Source organism: Carettochelys insculpta, chromosome 1 (genome assembly GCF_033958435.1).
Source record: "Carettochelys insculpta isolate YL-2023 chromosome 1, ASM3395843v1, whole genome shotgun sequence".
In the NCBI taxonomy this organism is placed as follows: Eukaryota; Metazoa; Chordata; order Testudines; family Carettochelyidae; genus Carettochelys; species Carettochelys insculpta.
In genome coordinates, this window is record NC_134137.1 from 341,593,261 (window position 1) to 341,612,436 (window position 19,176).

The window sequence follows — 19,176 nt, forward strand, 5'->3', positions numbered from 1 at the left end:
CAGCTCGCAGGGTGAGCGAGCTTGCAGCAGTGATGGCAACGCCACCCTGCGCTGTTTTTTCCAAGGAGGCGGTAACCATACGGCTGCATCCAGCCTTTGTTTCTAAAGTTTCTTCTGAGTTTCATATTAACGAACCTATCGTTTTACCCTTGTTTTATCCAAAGCCTCATAACTCTAACAAAGAGGCGCGCCTACACCTCCTGGACGTGAGGAGGGCGCTAGCCTTCTATATAGACAGGACCAAGTCCTTCCGGAAAACGGATAGACTCGTAGTCTCTATCGCTCCCAAATCAAAAGGAGAATGTCTCTCTTCGCAGAGAATCCTGAAGCACATCATATCTTGCATAAAAATGTGCTACGAACTCAAAAAAGACTCCTTTACTGGCCACGCCCAGGGCTCATTCCACTCGGGCGGTGGCGGCATCAACAGCCTTTTTCAAGGGCGTTGCACTAAAAGACATTTGCAGAGCGGCGACCTGGTCATCCTATGACACCTTCACCAAACATTACGCCCCTCACAGGGTATTCCAAGAGGATACCCGTCTCTCGACAGCAGTCCTCTCGGGGACAAGCTGCACATAATCCGATTACCCACCTCCTATCTTGGGTTACTGCTGGGTAGTCACCTAATGTGGAGCACCCACGGGGACACTCGAAGAAGAAAGAAAGGTTACTCACCGTAGTAATGGTGGTTCTTCGAGATGTGTCCCCGTGGGTTCTCCACTACCCGCCCATCCTCCCCGCTCCGGATCTCTGTTTAGTATTTTGCAGGAGCATCCGAGGCGGTTGGTCAAGGAACTGGCGGGGACCGGATCGCGCACGTGGCCAGGAGCGCGCAAGGGAGCGGTGCGCGCCGGCGCATGCGCGGTCCGGCAGAAACTGCTTGGAAGATCTGATCTGCGGTGCCGGCAAGCCCGACACCTAATGTGGAGCACCCACGGGGACACATCTCGAAGAACCACCGTTACTATGGTGAGTAACCTTTCTTTTCTGTACCATTAGTTCACATGAAATTTGGGTCACTAGTGACCATAATTCACCTAATTTATGGTTCTTTGTGGGGTATGAACTAGAACCTAATTGGCAAAGATATCAAAGATTAAGCAAGCATAGATACTGAATTTTTATGGTTCCCTAGGCCAATTTTTAAATTCACCATAATGGCGATGGGTGCTGCTGCTGCTGCTATCTGTTCTTGTTCTGTGGCTAAGAAGCACATGTCAATTAACATGCCTACAAATCCTAAATTTCATAAATTCTACATTCATTAAAAAGTTAAAGAAAAATTCCCATTGTTTGTAGCTCATGCTGCAGATATGTGTTACATGCATGCTAAATATCATCATCATCATTTTATAGGGGATTTCCCTCAAGGGATCCTCTTCCAACTGATATTGCCACGTGTGTTTTAAACACCTAAATTAAGGATGGTGTTCAGTTTGCCAAAAGTTGTAACAAATGAGCATACTTTACTGTTACCTCTTGCCTAAAGGCTTACACACATCCAACCTACAAAAAGGTCTGCTTGTGGTATGTACACCATCCTTTTCAAGAATTAACAGAGTTTGTATTCATAACTGAGGTGCACAGTGTCCATGTAGCACTCTTTTACTAAAAGCTGTTTTTGGGGAGGTTATTGTGATTTTGCATAATAAGGTATTTTAAAATACAGACTTCAGTTGAAATGTAGTTTAATTAATGACTGATTTCTTTTTCGAAAGGTTTGCAGAACAGCAACAAGAAGATTCCATGTTTAGTTTGTGGAGACACTTTCCAGCTGGAGAAAACCTGTAAAAGCTGCAGCTCCTTTACTGCAACAATACTGCAGGGAAGTTCATATTTGCCCATGTTTTGCTCTACCGCTGAAAAGAAGGCGACGGCAAAAAGATAGCTCTTCATAGCAATGTTTTCCCTGAAAACTTCTGAGTACATTCTGAATGCTCCAGTTTATGAAGAGTGTTTTTGAGACAAAAATAGAACTGTACAAGCCTTGCATAAGCAGATGTTAAAAGAAAAATTCTTTGCAATGAGTAACTTAAAGATAATATTTAAGGGTGCTTGGCTGTAAGAGTTAGAGATTTTTTGTAAATGATGGTTGCATAGGAGACTGATTACACAGAAGCCAATTAAGCCAGTTAACAAAATTTACTGTTCCAGCAGCTCTGTGACCAATTTGCTAGACCCAACTGTGTTGAAAGTTCATAGAAATACAGTGAATTCTCTTTTTATGTCATACAATACCCCCCTTACATTTTTTGTGTCTGCAATCTCCTGCATGATGGACATCTTTCAAACAAAAGTTTCATCGACTGTAAAAACTCTTGTTTGTCGGTATATGGGAGTGGAAGAGCTTGCCAACCAGTAGCACCTGTTGTAAATTAAAAAAAAATGAGATACCATTCTCTTGGAGACACACCTTGGGAAGGAATGAAAATATGCATATAGTCAGTGCCTTTTTTAAAAATATACGGTCTCAGAATATCACCGCCCCCATCCCCCCACACACTTTGAGCTATGATCCTTTACTGCTCTCCCATGGTCCAAATGCCCATTAAGTGATCCAAGTTGAAGCAGTTAAACCTACCATTTACTTCCCTGCTGTTAATGTGAAGACGTTTAGGTGATAACTGATTCCATAGTCTTAGTTTTTCTCCTTGAATTGCCTAAGGACTGAACCTCATCAATGATCCTTTGAACAGCCTATCTTACAGCAGTGGGCCTTTTAAAGATCCCTGGCTAACAAATGTCTGTTCCACTTGTCACTCAGGAAAGGACCCACCCCATATTTAGAGCATCTTGGGGATTCCTTGGGTTGCTTATTGAAGTCTCTTTACAATAACTACCCATTCTCATTTTGTCATTTTGCATAGTTGCTGACAGGGTGTTCAAAAACCAGGCAGGGGCTTAATTAAGAATTAGCTTCTATGTATCCAAAAGCACAACAGGGACAAAGAGTTTGAAGGAATAAAATGCAAGACATTCTAGTGATAGAAACCGCCTGTTATAACAACCAATTCATCTTGTTGCTACTTAAGGAGTTTTTCATCCAGTATATTTTCTAACATTTCGTTCAATCCAGTTTTGACAGTCAGGAGGAGTTGGTTCCACCATGACCCCCTAAGAAGAGGCCTGGTGGTTTTTGTGGTAGTTCTAGTGCCTTGTTTGAGTGACAATGGTAATCATACCCTAGTGAAACTGGTCTTTATTAACTGTTCCAGTTGTGATGTGGGGCAGTGTTACAGAACATTTTATTCCAATTACCCAGCAAGGGCAGGATGTTCTGACTCCAGTGGCCATTCATGCACTTAGAATCAAGTTACAAGTGACTGAATATATCATTTAACTATCTGAGAAGAGAATGTGGGGGTAGGCTTACAGGGTCCTAGGAAAATGCTGGGAATGTTTACACATTCCAGATTGTGAAACACTGACCTCAGCTAGAGATTTTTGTTTTTCCTTCCCATTGAAGTGTCATATGCACCCTCCAGGGCACCTGGCATTGGTCATTGCTGGAAGACAGGATATGGAGCTAGAAAGAGCTTTGATCTGCCCACTATGGCTGTTTTTATGTTCTCACCTTCTGCATGAGAAAAAGCAAGCAGGGGAATGAGGGAGGAGAGATCAGATGATTAATTAAATTCTATTATTTCATTGAAACAACCAGTATTCTCTATACAAATAGCAGATGGTAACAGAGAAAAAGCTGTGCTAATCTATATACTATGAAAACAAAAAAGCAGTCCAGTAGCACTTTAAAGACTAACAAACTAATTTATTAGGTGATGAGCTTTCGTGGGACAGACCCACATCTTCAGATCATAGCCATACCAGAACAGACTCAATATTTAATGCACAGGGAACCAAAAATAGTAATCAAGGGTGACAAATCAGAAAAATATTATCAAGGTGAGCAAATCAGAGAGTAGAGGGGCAGAAGGTGGGGGGAATCAAGAATGAGATTAAGCCAAGTATGCAAAAGAGCCCCTATAATGACCTAAAAAATTACCATCCTGGTTCAAACCATGTGTTAATGTGTTGAATTTGCATATAAAAGAGAGTTCAACAGCTTCTCTTTCCAATCTGTTGTGAAAATTCCTCTTCAGTAAGATTGGAAAGAGAGGCTGCTGAACTCATGTTTATATCCAAATATTGAGTCTGTTCTGGTATGGCTATGATCTGAAGAAGTGGGTCTGTCCCGCGAAAGCTCATCACCTAATAAATTAGTTTGTTAGTCTTTAAAGTGCTACTGGACTGTTTTTTGTTTATATAGTGGACAGTGAGTGGGACTTTATAAAAGATGTTGGCTACGTCTACACGTGCACCCAACTTCGAAATAGGCTATTTCGATGAATAACGTCTACACGTCCTCCAGGGCTGGCAACGTCGATGTTCAACTTCGACGTTGCTCAGCCCAACATCGAAATAGGCACAGCGAGGGAACGTCTACACGGCAAAGTAGCACACATCGAAATAAGGGAGCCAGGCACAGCTGCAGACAGGGTCACGGGGCGGACTCAACAGCCAGTCGCTCCCTTAAAGGGCCCCTCCCAGACACACTTTCATTAAACAGTGCAAGATACACAGAGCCAACAACTAGTTGCAGACCCTGTATATGCAGCACGGACCCCCAGCTGCAGCAGCAGCAGCCAGAAGCCCTGGGCTAAGGGCTGCTGCCCACGGTGACCACAGAGCCCCGCAAGGGCTGGAGAGAGAGTATCTCTCAACCCCCCAGCTGATGGCCGCCATGGAGGACCCCGCTATTTCGATGTTGCGGGACGCGGATCGTCTACACGTCCCTACTTCGATGTTGAACGTCGAAGTAGGGCGCTATTCCCATCCCCTCATGGGGTTAGCGACTTCGACGTCTCGCCGCCTAACGTCGATTTCAACTTCGAAATAGCGCCCAACACGTGTAGACGTGACGGGCGCTATTTCGAAGTTACTGCCGCTACTTCGAAGTAGCGTGCACGTGTAGACGCAGCCGTTATGTTTAAAATGTCTGAGACCAAACAAATCATCTGGGAGCCATAGTGTCAGTCTATGTGGATGATCCCAATTATGTCAAGTACAGATATCTTGTAAGGTCCCCCGATATCAGGAGAGACATGCAAACCGATTGCATTAATAAATATGAGAATGGTAATCTTGAGTGTATCATGTAATATGTATATGATCAACCACAATGATACAACATATGAGCTGCTGACTAGAATTAAAACTTACACCAGAACCACCTGCTGTGTAGCATGGGATGTCCTTAGCTGGGGTTAGATGATCTCTCTTAGGCCCCTTTTACACTGTGTAAAAGGACTGACGTGGCAGAAAAGGGCCCTAAAAGCCATATATCCAGCTAGGGAGGATCCCCCCTGCACAGGCTCTGTCTAACTCTGGCTATGTCTACACGTGAAGCCTACATCGAAGTAGCCTATTTCGATGTTGCGACATCGAAATAGGCTATTTCGATGAATAGCGTCTACACGTCCTCCAGGGCCGGCAACGTCGATGTTCAACTTCGACGTTGCGCAGCCCAACATCGAAATAGGCGCAGCGAGGGAACGTCTACACGCCCAAGTAGCAGACATCGAAATAGGGATGCCGGGCACAGGTGCAGACAGGGTCAACGGGCGGACTAGCGCTTCCGGGGCAACAGCTAGCCGCTCCCTTAAAGGGCCCCTCCCAGACACACTCAGCCTGCACAGCACGCGGTCTGAGGAGTCATAGGCACACAGACCCCGGGCGCCGCAGTCATGGACCCCCAGCAGCAGCAGCAGTAGCTAGAGGTCCACCCAGCCCTCCCGGCAGGAGCAGGGCTTGCCCTGACCCATGCCATGTGGGAGGCAGCTGAGCACCTCCTTGCCCCAGGGGAGGAGATGCCCCCAGGGCAGCAGGGCTCAACCCCTACCCCTGCAGCACCCCGCTCCACCCCCCGCCTCACACGCCGGCGGCTGTGGAGCTACCCCACCAGCACCGACTGGTGGGAGCGGCTGGTGCTTGGGGAGTGGGACGATGACCACTGGCTCAGGAACTTCAGGATGACCCGGCAGACATTCCTGGAGCTGTGCCAGTGGCTCACCCCTGCACTCAGGCACCAGGACACTGCCATGCAGCGTGCCCTCACGGTGCAGAAACGGGTCGGCATCGCTGTCTGGAAGCTGGCCACTCCGGACAGCTACCGATCCGTGGGACAGCAGTTTGGTGTTGGAAAGGCCACCGTCGGGGCTGTCTTCATGGAGGTAAGCGAACCCATGGGGGGAGGCCAGGGCAGGGGGGTCAGGGCAGGGCAGAGGGGCCACGGCAGGGGGGCCAGGGCAGGGCAGGGGGGCCAGGGCAGGACAGGGCCACGGCAGGGGGGCCAGAGCCGGGCAGGGGGGCCAGAGCAGGGCAGGGCAGGGCCACGCACACCCTGCTGACCCCTCGTTGGTGCCGTCCCATGTGCTTTCTCTGCAGGTCGTGCGTGCCATCAACGCCATGCTCCTGCACAGCCTCTTGAGGCTGGGGGACCCAGATGCCACCATCGCGGCCTTTGCCACCCTGGGCTTCCCCAACTGCTTCGGGGCTCTGGATGGGACTCACATCCCCATCCGTTCCCCGCGTTACAGTGGCGGACGATACCTCAATCGCAAGGGCTACCATTCTGTCGTCCTGCAGGCCTTGGTGGACAGCCGGGGACGTTTCCAGGACATTTACGTGGGCTGGCCTGGCAGCACCCATGACGCCCGGGTTTTCCGGAACTCGGGCCTGTGCCGCCGGCTGGAGGCGGGGACCTACATCCCCCAGCAGGAGATCCCTCTGGGGGACACCACCATGCCCTTCTGCGTCATCGCAGATGCGGCCTACCCCCTCCGGCCGTGGCTCATGCACCCCTACACGGGCCATCTCTCTGCTAGCCAGGAGCACTTCAACGAGCGCCTGAACCGTGCGCTCCAGGTGGTGGAGCGCTCATTTGGCCGCCTCAAGGGACGCTGGAGATGTCTCCTGTCCCACCTGGATGCGGGCCCCAACAACATCCCCCAGATTGTGGGTGCCTGCTGTGCCCTGCACAACCTCGTGGAGAGCAAGGGGGAGACCTTTCTGCAGGGCTGGGCTGCGGAGGCCAGCAGGGCACACGTCCAGCCACCTGCTGCCCCCAGTCGGCAGGTGGACCCCGAGGGGACCCGGGTCTGGGAGGCCCTGCGGGCCCACTTCGACGACCAGGCCACGGGGTGAACTGTGCCCAGGCCCCCTACTGCCCGCCCCCTCCTCCCCCACGCTCCTGCCCCAACACCCACACCATGGAGCACCCCAGCGCCCCCCCCTCCCACTTGTTCTGGACAAATGACAGCACGCACTTGTGGCTGAACGTAAACTTTTTTTGGGTCTTTCTGAAACTGTTTTTTGGGGAATGTAAAAAGCAATATGTCAACCACAAACAGAAAACAGGGACAAACGTCCAACCAAAGCAATATGTAGAACAATAGAACAATGCAAATAAACAACAGTGTGCAATAAATAGTAAAAAGGAAACCAGGGAGGATAAAGGGGAGAATTATTTACATGGGGGGGACGGGGCAAACGGGGGGGCCAAACAAACAGGGTGCAACTATATACAAAGGGGGTGGCCACGTCCTGGGCCCCTCACCCCTATAGCCCGGCACTGGGCGTCACTGGCCGGGAGCCCCGCCGCGCCTGCAGCCTGGTCCGCGGCTGGGTGGGAGCGGGCTGGACCGGAAGGTATCGGGGCCGGCGAGTGTCAGGTGGCTCCAGGGGTCCCTCGGCGCTCTGGCCCTCGCGGGTGGGTGGCGGGGCGAAGGCGGACGGGCCGGCGACGGGCGGAGCAGCTGGTGGTGGGGCTGCAGGAGCGGGCAGGGCGGGCAATCTTTCGGCCGGCGCAGCATGGGGGGCCAGTTAGTCCACAAGCCGGTTAAATGTCTGCATGTAGGCCCCCCATGACTCCTGGTGCCAGGCCAGCGCCCGCTCCTGCAGGTGGAGGTGCTGCTCCGCGACCTCCAGCTGCCGACGGAGGATGGCCAGCAGCTGGGGGTCCGTCGCCGGCGGCGGTTGGTGGCGCGGGGTCCGCCGTCTAGCCCTCTGCGGGGCCAGTCAGTCCTCGTCCGAGGGGCTGCCCTGGAGCGAGGGTCCCGGAGGGCTGTCCGGGACGACTGACGCCTCGCCGGCGCTCTCTTCCGGTTCTTGTGATGGTGCAGGTGCAGGACACAGGAGAGGAGGAGAGGAAGAAGAATGGAGACAGGCGTTAGTGTGGGCCCCGAGCCGTGGCCTTTGTCCCCCCAGCCCTGTGCTGCAGGTTCCCCATCCCCGGGAGATGCTGCTGTGATGGATGGGGTTCAGGGGTCCCCCTGCACTGAACCCCGTCCCCTGGTGGGAGCGACTCTCACTTCACCCCGCAGGGTTTGACAGCAGGAGAGGTTTCTTAGGCCACAGATGGCCAGTTTCTGGCAGGAGTGACAGCACCAGCTGTCGGAAGAGACAGTCCTTCCAACCCGTCGTGGGGAGAAGACCCCAAGGGGAGCCCCTCTGGGATGCAGCTTTCCCCCTCCTCAGGCTGGCTGCCTACCAGCTCTCCCTTCCCCTAGCCTCTACCTGTGGCCCCCGCCCTTGCCTCCCAATTCCAAGCCAGCTCGGCTCCTCTCTCCTGTTGGTTCAGGGCAGAGGTGTCACCTGCCAGCTGTAGCGCCAGGATCCCCCTTTGGCCCTGGGAGGTATTCGGCTCTTGTGGCTCATATGTAGCCTGAGTCTCCCTTTTGCACTCCCACCACTCCATCACATGCTGCTGCTGTGGGGTGTCCCACCCCCTCCTCCCGGGGGCCCCTCGAGGTTCCGCTCTCCCCTGGCCCGTGGATGGGGCATGGCACTGTCATGCCGGGGAGGGGGGGAAGGGGCTGATGGCTGCAGTGCTGTGAGGGCCATGGCCCTGGTGTCCTTGGGGCCATGGCCATGTGAGCATGTGGGGGGCCCAGGACACATATCTCTTACCCCCGCCCCTCAAGCCCCGGGGTGTCCACCAGAGAGGGGTACCTACCTGTGGGTCCGCTCCCACGGTCCGGAGATCCCCAGGGGTCAGAGGCCCTGCTGCTGCTCCGGGATGGCAGGAGGAGGATCTGCAGGCTGGATTCTGCAGAGGAGGAGCCCCCCTCCTCCTCCTCCTCCTGTCGTGATGTCCCGGGGGTGGCCTCCGGGGGGGGCCCCCAGGGTGCGGGGCTTGCCTCCGGGGCAGACTCCGGCTGCAGGGCCTGCTGGGGCTCGTCAGCCGAGATGTCAAGGGTGGCCGGAGGGGAGGAGGTGTGCCGGGAGCCCAGGATGTCCCTGAGCTCCCTGTAAAAGGGGCAAGTGACGGGGGCGGCCCCAGATCGGCTGGCCGCATCCCGGGCCCGGGAGTAACCCTGCCGCAGTTCCTTCACCTTACTCCTGACGTGATCAGGAGTGCGGGCAGGGTGACCCCGGGCAGCCAGGCCGTCGGCCAGCCAAGCGAACGCATCCGCGTTCCGCCTCTTGGTCCCTATTACCTGGAGCACCTCCTCCTCGCTCCAGAGCCCCAGCAGGTCCGCAGCTCGGCCTCCGTCCAAGAGGGGCCCCGCTGCCGCTTCCCAGACTGGGTGGCCCTCTGGCTGGGCTGGCTGCCCTGGCTCCCCTTGGGGGGGTCCCCTGGGGGCGCTGGGGGGGACTGCTGGCTAGCCATCGCCGCTGGGTGGGTGGCTGAGGGTGCTGCAAGCTGCCCGCGTGTGCAGGCTGCAGCCTGCACGTTACCTCAGCTTCCTGCAGAGGCAGGGAGTGGGAGGGGACCTTTAAGGGGCCGCTCCATGCGGCCATCAGTGAGCTGAGGGGCTGGAGAGAGCGTCTCTCAACCCCCCAGCTGATGGCCGCCATGGAGGACCCGCCAATTTCGACGTTGCGGGACGCGGATCGTCTACACTGTCCCTACTTCGACGTTGAACGTCGAAGTAGGGCGCTATTCCTATCCCCTCATGAGGTTAGCGACTTCGCCGTCTAACGTCGAAGTTAACTTCGAAATAGCACCCGACGCATGTAGCCGTGACGGGCGCTATTTGGAAGCTAGTGCCGCTACTTCGAAGTAGCGTGCACGTGTAGACACAGCTTCTGTCTTCTAACATGCAAATCCTTGCTTGGGAACTGGGGTGGGCTCCTGGTTGGACCACAGAACATGGTGCTGCAGAGGTTCTAGGCAGTGCAATGGATCATTGTGTAGCCATGGGGTGCTGCTGTAAATAAAAAAAAAAATCTCCTAGGAGTATTTAAATTATGCTGAGAAGTCTCCATCCTGCAAAACAGTGTGGGATTGGGAGGCCCAGTGTCTGAAAAGCATCTCAGCTCCCCCCGTGCGTGGGCTGACTGCACTGCATTGCACCCAAAATATTTGTCAGCTTTGCATTTGTGTTTTTATTGCTGGATGTGCCCTGGGTTTAGCAGGGCACTGCTCAAACCACTGAGCTATCCCTCCCCTATGATAATGAGGAGAAGTTGAAAGATTTGAGCTTATTTAGTCAACAGATGAGAAGAGTGAGGGAGGATTGCATAGCAGCCTTCAACTACATGAAGGGGGTTTCCAAAGAGGATGAAGAGAGGCTGTTCTCAGTGGTAACAGATGATAGAGCAAGGAGCAATGGTCTCATGTTGCAGTAGGGGAGGTCTAGGTTGGGCATTTGGAAAAACTTTTCTCTAGGAGAGTGGTGAAGCACTGGAATGGGTTATCTAGTGAGGTGGTAGAATCACCTACCCAGCAGATCTTTAAGTCACAGTTTGACAAAGTCCTGGCTGGGATAATTTAATTGGGATTTGTCCTGCTTTCAGCAGAGGTTTAGACTCAGTGACCTCCTGAGGACTCTTCCAATCCTATGGTTCTCTATTTTTGAACTGTATTATTGTGCTAGGATAGGCATCTTACAAGGACAGAGGCTTTGACTCTCAAAGCTGGACCTCCCCTTTGGGTAAGAAGGCCTGGTGGTGTACAATATGGATGGCTGCAGCGGAGCACTAGCATATCTGACAAGATGAATCGCCTCTCTAAAGCTCAGTCTGCGTGATGGTGGATGTCAGCTGTCCCAAACACCAAGCTTCCTGTTGGACCGTGTAGTAGGAAATTGAGGGGGGATATATATGCTATCAGTCACATTTTAAAAGGACCACTCAGGTGTTATGCACCTTAACAGTGGCTCAAAACAGAATGCAAGGACTTGGCAATTCTGCTGAACAGCTTTCCTTATCAGGGGCATCTCTGCTGGGATTCTTACGGATACATGGATGGGATAGCTATTAAGTCCGCCAGTTTAGCCAGCTTTGTAGGGAAATTGGATCTTTGTAGGTGGTGTTGCTGTCCTGCTGCTCCCCGGCAGAGAAGATACACTTCGCACCAGAAAAGTGTTCCAAATACTGCCACTGTCATCCTGATTGTCAGCCTGCTTTCATTCAGGTGACTGAGCAAGTGGGGGAGCATGATGAGTCAATCTTTTCTTGAAAAACATTGACAAGTTATGCAGATGTTTTCTACACAAGGGCAGAGGGTGCCAGGATACTTGTGTTGAGACCAATGCCTGACATAAATGCCAAATGTTGGGGAGCGGGCATCTTCCTTGGCAGGGAACGATCTCCGCTTGCTCTCACAGATTTTGACGCATGGTCTGTGGTAATTGTCAAAGATATTACCACCGGCTTAGAGACAACCATGATGGATGGTCTCTGGATAAGTTCCTCCATTGTGAGCCAGGATGGTCATGGAATCCCAGAGGCCTTAGTGGGGAGCAGCCATGTCATGAGATTCACTCACTGGTGCAGAGCCTCCTGCTGGTTGTCTTGGGGATCAGCTCATTCAGCCAATGTGCTGTGTTCTGTTGGTGCTTTTTCCCATTGTCATCATCTACAGATTTGTTTCAGTCCAACTACTGCAACATCCTTTTCAAGGTTAGACTCTACGTCAGTGTTTACTGTAAGCTGAGGTTTGGGCGGCTGCCCAGGAGAAATTCAGGTGCTGCCCAACTGATTAGCAGAGTACCCACAGACAGCAGCATGTGTTTCTATTGGTGGTGCACAGCTGCACATAACATTTATTTTGCCCTGGGATGGAAAAAATTACCAGAAACATTGTTCTACATCTCTGGTTTTCCCCTTCCAGGGGTGGACTCTTTCAGTTCCATAGTCCAGCCACATCCATAGTGAGTGGGCGGACCCAACCCACTCTAGGTCCCAGCACAGTAACCGTGTGGATTGTAGCTCCCTACTGCACCCCTTTAACCTCTGTTTCTGTGGCTTAACATTGCCTGGGCCATTTCCCTATGGTTCCAGCACTTTCCTTGGCCTTTACTCGGGGCCCTGCGCCTACAAACCCAACAGCCAGCCACAGCCTCTCTCTAACTTCCCCCCGTCCCTACCAGCAGCCATTCGGTTTAAGATACTCCCTGCAGCAGCTAACCCTGTTATGCTCTGCAGCTCCCTTTTGTGTCAGCCCTTTTCACTCCTTTCAGCCTCACTTTGGCTGATTCCTGAGGGCCTCCCTTGCTGCCTTTAACCCCTTGCTTGATGGTGTGGGGTGAACACCCCATCACAAGCCTGGAACTGGGGCAGCGGTCACCACTGGTGAGTTGGAGGGCAGCTGGTACTCCTCTCAGTGCCTCCTACCATTGTGTGAATCTCTTATAGAGCCAGTACATGATCCAGAACAACAAGAAGTCTTGTGGCACCTTATAGACTAACAGATATTTTGGAGCATAAGCTTTCGTGGTCAAAGACCCACTTCATCAGATGCATGAGTTGGGGGCTGGTTTCAGAGGGGTATTTAAAGAGTGGGGTCCCAGTAAAAGGGAGGGCCAGAGCTGGCAAGGTCTATTCAGTCAGGGTGGAAAAGGCCCTTTATCAGTAGTATGTATGAAGAGAGGAAAAAACAGGTTAGGTAAGAGGGAGCGGGGGGCTTGCCGCGATATGGCCCATTGTTAGTCTAATGTGGAGATGTTAACACCTAGGGCAGAGAAGCTCCTTTTGTAAGGTGCGAGCCACTCCCAGGCCGCGTCTACACGTGCACGCTACTTTGAAGTAGCGGCACCAACTTCGAAATAGCGCCCGTCACGGCTACATGTGTTGGGCACTATTTCGAAGTTGAAATCAACTTTAAGCGGCGAGACATCGAAGTCGCTAACCCCATGAGGGGACGGGAATAGCGCCCTACTTCGAAGTTGAACGTCGAAGTAGGGCATGTGTAGACAATCCGCGTCCCGCAACATCGAAATAGCGGGGTCCGCCGTGGCGGCCATCAGCTGAGGGGTTGAGAGACGCTCTCTCTCCAGCCCCTGCGGGGCTCTATGGTCACCGTGTGCAGCAGCCCTTAGTCCAGGGCTTCTGGCTGCTGCTGCTGCAGCTGGGGATCCATGCTGCATGCACGGGGTCTGCAACCAGTTGTCGGCTCTGTGGATCTTGTGTTGTTTAGTGCAACTGTGTCTGGGAGGGGCTCTTTAAGGGAGCGGCTTGCTGTTGAGTCTGCCCTGTGACCCTGTCTGCTGCTGTTCCTGGCACCCTTATTTCGATGTGTGCTACTTTGGCGTGTAGACGTTCCCTCGCAGCGCCTATTTCAATGTGGTGCTGCCCAACGTCGAAGTTGAACATCGACGTTGCCAGCCCTGGAGGACGTGTAGACGTTATTCATCGAAATAAGCTATTTTGATGTAGCGTGCACGTGTAGACGTAGCCCCAGTCTCTGTTTAATCCTTGGTTAATGGAGTCAAATTTGCAAATAGCAGCTCAGAGATTTTTCTCTCCATTTGATTTTTGAATTTCTTTGTTTCAGGAGTACCACCCTTAAATCTGCTACTGGCCGTGTCTACATGTGCCCCAAACTTTGAAATGGCCATGCAAATGGCCATTTCGAAGTTTACTAATGAAGCGCTGAAATGCATATTCAGCGCTTCATTAGCATGCGGGCGGCAGCGGCGCTTCGAAATTGACGCTCCTTGCCGCTGCGCGGCGCGTCCAGACGGGGCTCCTTTTCGAAAGGGCCCCGCCTACTTCGAAGTCCCCTTATTCCCATGAGCTCATGGGAATAAGGGGACTTCGAAGTAGGCGGCGTCCTTTCGAAAAGGAGCCCCGTCTGGACGCGCCGCACAGCGGCAAGGCGCGTCAATTTCGAAGCGCCGCTGCCGCCCGCATGCTAATGAAGCGCTGAATATGCATTTCAGCGCTTCATTAGTAAACTTCGAAATGGCCATTTGCATGGCCATTTCGAAGTTTGGGGCACGTGTAGACGTAGCCACTGAGTGTCCAGGGAGATTGAAGTGCTCTCCCACAGGCTTCTGTACATTACCGTTCCTGATGTCTGATTTATGTCCATTTATTCTTTTACATAGAGACTGTCCAGTTTGGCCAATGTAAATTGCAATGGGGCATTAATGGCACATGATGGCATATATTATATTAGTAGATGTGCAGGTAAAGGAGCCCCTCCTGGTATGGTTGATGTTAGGTCCTGTGATGATGTCACTGGTGCAGATATGTGAGCAGAGTTGGCAGCGAGGACCATTGCATGGGCTGGTTCCAGGCCTAGAGCCACTGGTTTGTGATTTGTAGTGTCTGGTGAGGATTTGTTTAAGGTTGGCAGGTTGTCTGTAAGCGAGGACAGGCCTGCCTCCCAAGGTCTGTGAGAGTGAAAGATCACTGTTCAGGGTGGGTTGCAGATCACTGATGACGCGTTGGACAGGCCTTAGGTTGGGGCTGTATGTGATGGTCAGTGGTGTTCTCTTGTTTTCCTTGCGAGGCCTGTCTTGTAGCAGATGGCTTCTGGGTACCCGTCTGGCTCTGTCAATCTGTTTCCTCACTTCCTTAGGTGGGTATTGTAGTTTTTGGAAAACTTGGTAGACGTCTTGTAGATGTTTGTCTCTGTCTGATGGATCAGAGCAAATACGGTTGTACCTTAGTGCTTAGCTGTATACAGTGGATCGTGTCATATGCCCTGGATGGAAGCTGGAGGCATGTAGATAAGCATAGTGATCCGTGGGTTTTCGACATAGGGTGGTATTTATGTGACCATCACTTATCTGCACAGTAGTGTCCAGGAAGTGAATCTCTTGTGTGGACTGGTCCTGGCTAAGGTTGATGGTGGGGTGGAAACTGTTGAAATCACGGTGGAGCTCTTCAATAGTCTCCTTCCCATGGGTCCAGGTGATGAAGATGTTATCAATGTCGTGCAGGTAGAGGAGGGGCACTAGGGCACGAGAACTGAGAAAACGTTGTTCCAGGTCAGCCATAAAAATGTTGGCACACTGTGGGGCCATGCGGGTGCCCATAGCAATGCCACTGATTTGAAGGTATAAATTGTCCTCAAATTTGAAATAGTTGTGGGTGAGGACAAAGTCACAAAGCTCCACCACCATTTGTGACATGGTCTCATCAGGGATAATGTTCCTAACAGCTTGGAGTCCATCTTCATGTGGGATATTGGTGTAAAGGGCCTCTGCATCCATGGTGGCCAAGATGGTGTTTTCAGGAAGGTCACCAATGGATTGTAGTTTTCTGAGGAAGTTGGTGGTATCTCGTAGAAGGCTGGGGGTGCTGGTAGCATAGGGTCTAAGTAGAGAGTCCACATATCCCAACAATCCTGTGGTGAAGGTGCCAATGCCTGAGATGATGGGGTGTCCAGGATTGCTAGGTTTATGGATCTTGGGACCATGTCACAAATGGTGGTGGGGCTTTGTGACTTTGGAGTGGTGTGGCTGACATCATTCTGCTGCTCTGGAGCTGACCAGCTGTGGAAGGGTGTGAACCTGGTGTACCCCTTCTACAGGTGTAGTAGTGGAGGGTCCTCTCTGTGCAATGAGGAGCACAAGAGAGGCACTGTACCAACCCTGGGCACAATTCTTCCTCAAGCTCCCGTTAGGGTGATGTAGGTTGCCCTCACTGCAGGGCGGTACCTAGAAAGGCGTTGCCATACCCTTTGTTAAACTGAAGCAGTATTTAGTCATTGTGACTCACCTGGGTCCTGCATTGAGGGCAGGGGACTGGACTTGATGGCCCCTTGAGGTGCCTTCCAGTTCTAAGACCTGCTTACAGAGTTGGGAAAGTAGGTGGACCTCCTAATTTTGTGTAAAATCTGAACGGTTGAAAAAAGGGTAGAAAAAAGGGTTTTTACTGGGGTGAAATAGTACTTAACATAAATTCAAAGGCAACATTTTTTGCTGAAAAAATGGTTTGTCTCTCCTACTGAAGGGACGCAAGAGTCAGTCTTGTGATGATATTGCTCCATTGTGCTACATCATGTGAGGAATCAGACTCTTGAAGGGATTGCCTAACTACCCAGTTTTCTCTTATTTGTACACATTGGAAGTCCCTGTTCATGGGCGAGAACAACAAAGATGTTGCAGGTCAGGATGGCATTGCATTAATAATGATCCTGCACAATATCTTTCCACGTTTTGTCTGTCAGCTGATATTACTCTTTAATTTTCATGAGTATCACATTGACTTACACACACATTCTACAAGAAACAATTGTAGATTCATTCAAGATTTGTTCAAATGTGAGATACTGGAATCCAAAAGGAAGGTGTTCGCTGTGATTTTCCAGATCTGAAAATGTACTTCACCAGCTTTCAGTAAGGAACATACATTCCTAATTGTGAGTCAAGCTTGCTTCATAGACAACTAGCATATTTCATTACATTGGAAATAAACTTTGAAATGTTGACTTGCAGTAGTAGGAGGAGCTTAGCTCAGAGGTACTGTGGGTGGAACTAATTCATATCACAGTGTTCAAGTTTTGGCATGAGAGAAAGACTTGTCAGAGTAGAAGGTCTATTTCTAAAGGATAAATCAAAGGGTGTGGGTGGTTTTTTCAGTTTAAGATGATAGCAGTTGGTTTTCAGATTCTCCTTGTAATCATTTTGGGGACTTCTTATTGCCAGATAATCCCTAGGATTGAAGAATGTGGACTCACATGTTCTCAGGTAAATTGTAATTTCTTTGTAACTGCTATCTATGAATATAGTAATTATATGCCACTACATCTGTATTTTATGGTTTGGATTTGAGCATTCATATCATCAAAACAGAAATTAAAATGTTCATATCGTCCTTAGACATCACTTTTTACACTGCTTTAGTTTTTGAATGAGTAAAAGAAAACAATATGACAAAGATGATAGTATAAAAGAATAAGTCAGAAAAAAGCTTTATCTTAGAGCAACTGCAAGAGTGGTATTTTTAACTCTTTGGTAGTTTTTGGTCAGAAATAACATATTTTATTTGTGGGCATTATTTTGGGGATTAAATTCTTAATATAACTGTGCGAGTTTTACATGGACGAACGATGGAATTTTCAAGTGTCTAAATATTTTAGCAGCATAAATACCATTGACTTGTAATGCATTGGAGAATAACTTGTTTGCTGTGAGCTGCAAATGTAACTGTTAATTTTAATGAGCTACATGTGTACAGAGAAGAGAGAATGTGCTATGTAATATCTTTGAGGGAATTGCATTTTATGCTGTTTGCATATATTCCCACGTGGGGGCAGTATAGAAATATTCCCATTTACAATGATTCCTGAAAATTATTCATAGGAATAATGAAAACCAATCACTGAATAACTTAGTAAAGTTTAAACTAAAATTGCAAAAATAAGGATGCTGTAATTTTGCTATCTGCAAATCACTAAACAAAGTTTAGGTTAAACTAAAATGCAAAAATAAGGATGCTGTAATTTTGCTATCTTAATAGAAGACAAACTCGACATTAAATATTTAGCTGCTGTTGAGAAGTTGAATTGATGATAAAGAACAACAGTATGGTTATATGTACACAGTTCTGCTTGAGAATGTCATGGGATTATGAAGCCCCAAGGGTAAGACCCAGATGTATCCTAAAAGGCTGCTTCCATGTGGCTGAACTGTACAGATATTACAAAAACACAGGCTTTTTTTCTTCTGTATTTATTAGAATCCTGAATTGATTAATTCATTTCAACATAAAGATGTAGTCTTTCTGGGAAAGGTAATTATTCAAATTGTCCCAGACTTTCCCCTGCAGTGTAAAGCTTGTGTAGCATTTTCAACATTCTGAAAGGAGTTTTTGCTGTATGGTGCACACTGACATTGGAACATTTCCTGAGCATCTTGTTAGATGAAATCCTCTTGCTCTATTCATTTGAATGCTTTCTCTGTTCCAAACACACTTTCACTGGCAGTGCCTTAAATAGGAGCAGGTTCCCTCCAGCAGAAGCCTAAGTAAACTGGTTTTACATGGGACACTCACAGCGACAGAGTACACCCTGGACTCTATGGCCAGATCTACACTACAAAAGAAATTCAACTTAAGATACGCAAACCCAGCTATAAGAACTGAGCAGCTGGAGTTGACGTATCTTAAGTTGAATTTCCAGCATAGTCCCACTGCAGGAGGTCAACAAGGGAGTGATTGTGAGGGGTCTGGAGTCAACAGGAACAACCTCAACATTCGATTTAGCACAGTACTACTAGACTTGCTAAATCAAACCCTGGAGGATTGACACATAAGCATTGATCTTCATATAAGTATAGACATGCCCTCAGAGAAGGCCCAAGGTACAGCACAGATCTTTCCATGGTTCTAATAATGCCACAGACTGGGGAATTTGAAAAAGTCCATGCAGGACTTGGCTTTTGAAGCTAGTGATTTGCAGGATAAGATTTTTAATCAGACACCATAATTAAAATTCCACATTTTGGTCTGAACTTTTTTTTTATCCTGCTATTGTTAGAAGCAACATCCGTAGAATCATGGAAATGGAGGGCTGGAAGAGGCTTTTGAAAGTCATTAAGTCCAGCCTTGGGATGGAGGCTGGACCAAATAAACCTAAAAAATCTCTGGCAGATGTTTATCCAACCCGTTCTTAAAAATCTCCAAGGTTGGGAATTCCACAAATTCCACAAAGCCTGTTACAGAGCTTACTCACCCATAAATCATAAAGTGATTTTTAAAATTTAATCTAAACCTCCCTTATTGAAGATTAATCCTGTTACAATTTGTCCTACCTTCAGTGGACATGGAGAACAATTGATCACCACCTTTTTTGTAAGAGCCCTTAACATACCTGAAGACTATTATCAGATCTCTCTTCAGTCTCTTTATTTTTTTTCCCAGTACTAAATCTGCCCATTTTGTTTAACCTTTTCTCATAGGTCAGGTTTTCTAAAGTGTTTATTATTTTATCTG

General features: G+C 49.6%; 2 protein-coding genes across 9 annotated transcripts in view; both read left to right on the plus strand.

The window, feature by feature from the left end:
- TTLL8 (tubulin tyrosine ligase like 8) overlaps positions 1-3,739 on the plus strand; it is a 68,773-nt gene extending 65,034 nt beyond the window's left edge. For all 8 annotated transcript variants that reach the window (XM_075015580.1, XM_075015562.1, XM_075015550.1 and 5 more), the window contains one exon: positions 1,722-3,739. In XM_075015580.1, coding sequence (XP_074871681.1) covers positions 1,722-1,891 — 170 coding nt within the window. In that variant the 3' untranslated portion in view covers positions 1,892-3,739. The remainder of the gene's footprint in view (positions 1-1,721) is intronic.
- Positions 3,740-16,747: 13,008 nt separating this feature from the next.
- Positions 16,748-19,176, plus strand: part of IL17REL (interleukin 17 receptor E like) — a 76,214-nt gene continuing 73,785 nt past the window's right edge. The window contains exon 1 of the mRNA XM_074984130.1: positions 16,748-16,931. Coding sequence (XP_074840231.1) covers positions 16,830-16,931 — 102 coding nt within the window. The 5' untranslated portion in view covers positions 16,748-16,829. The remainder of the gene's footprint in view (positions 16,932-19,176) is intronic.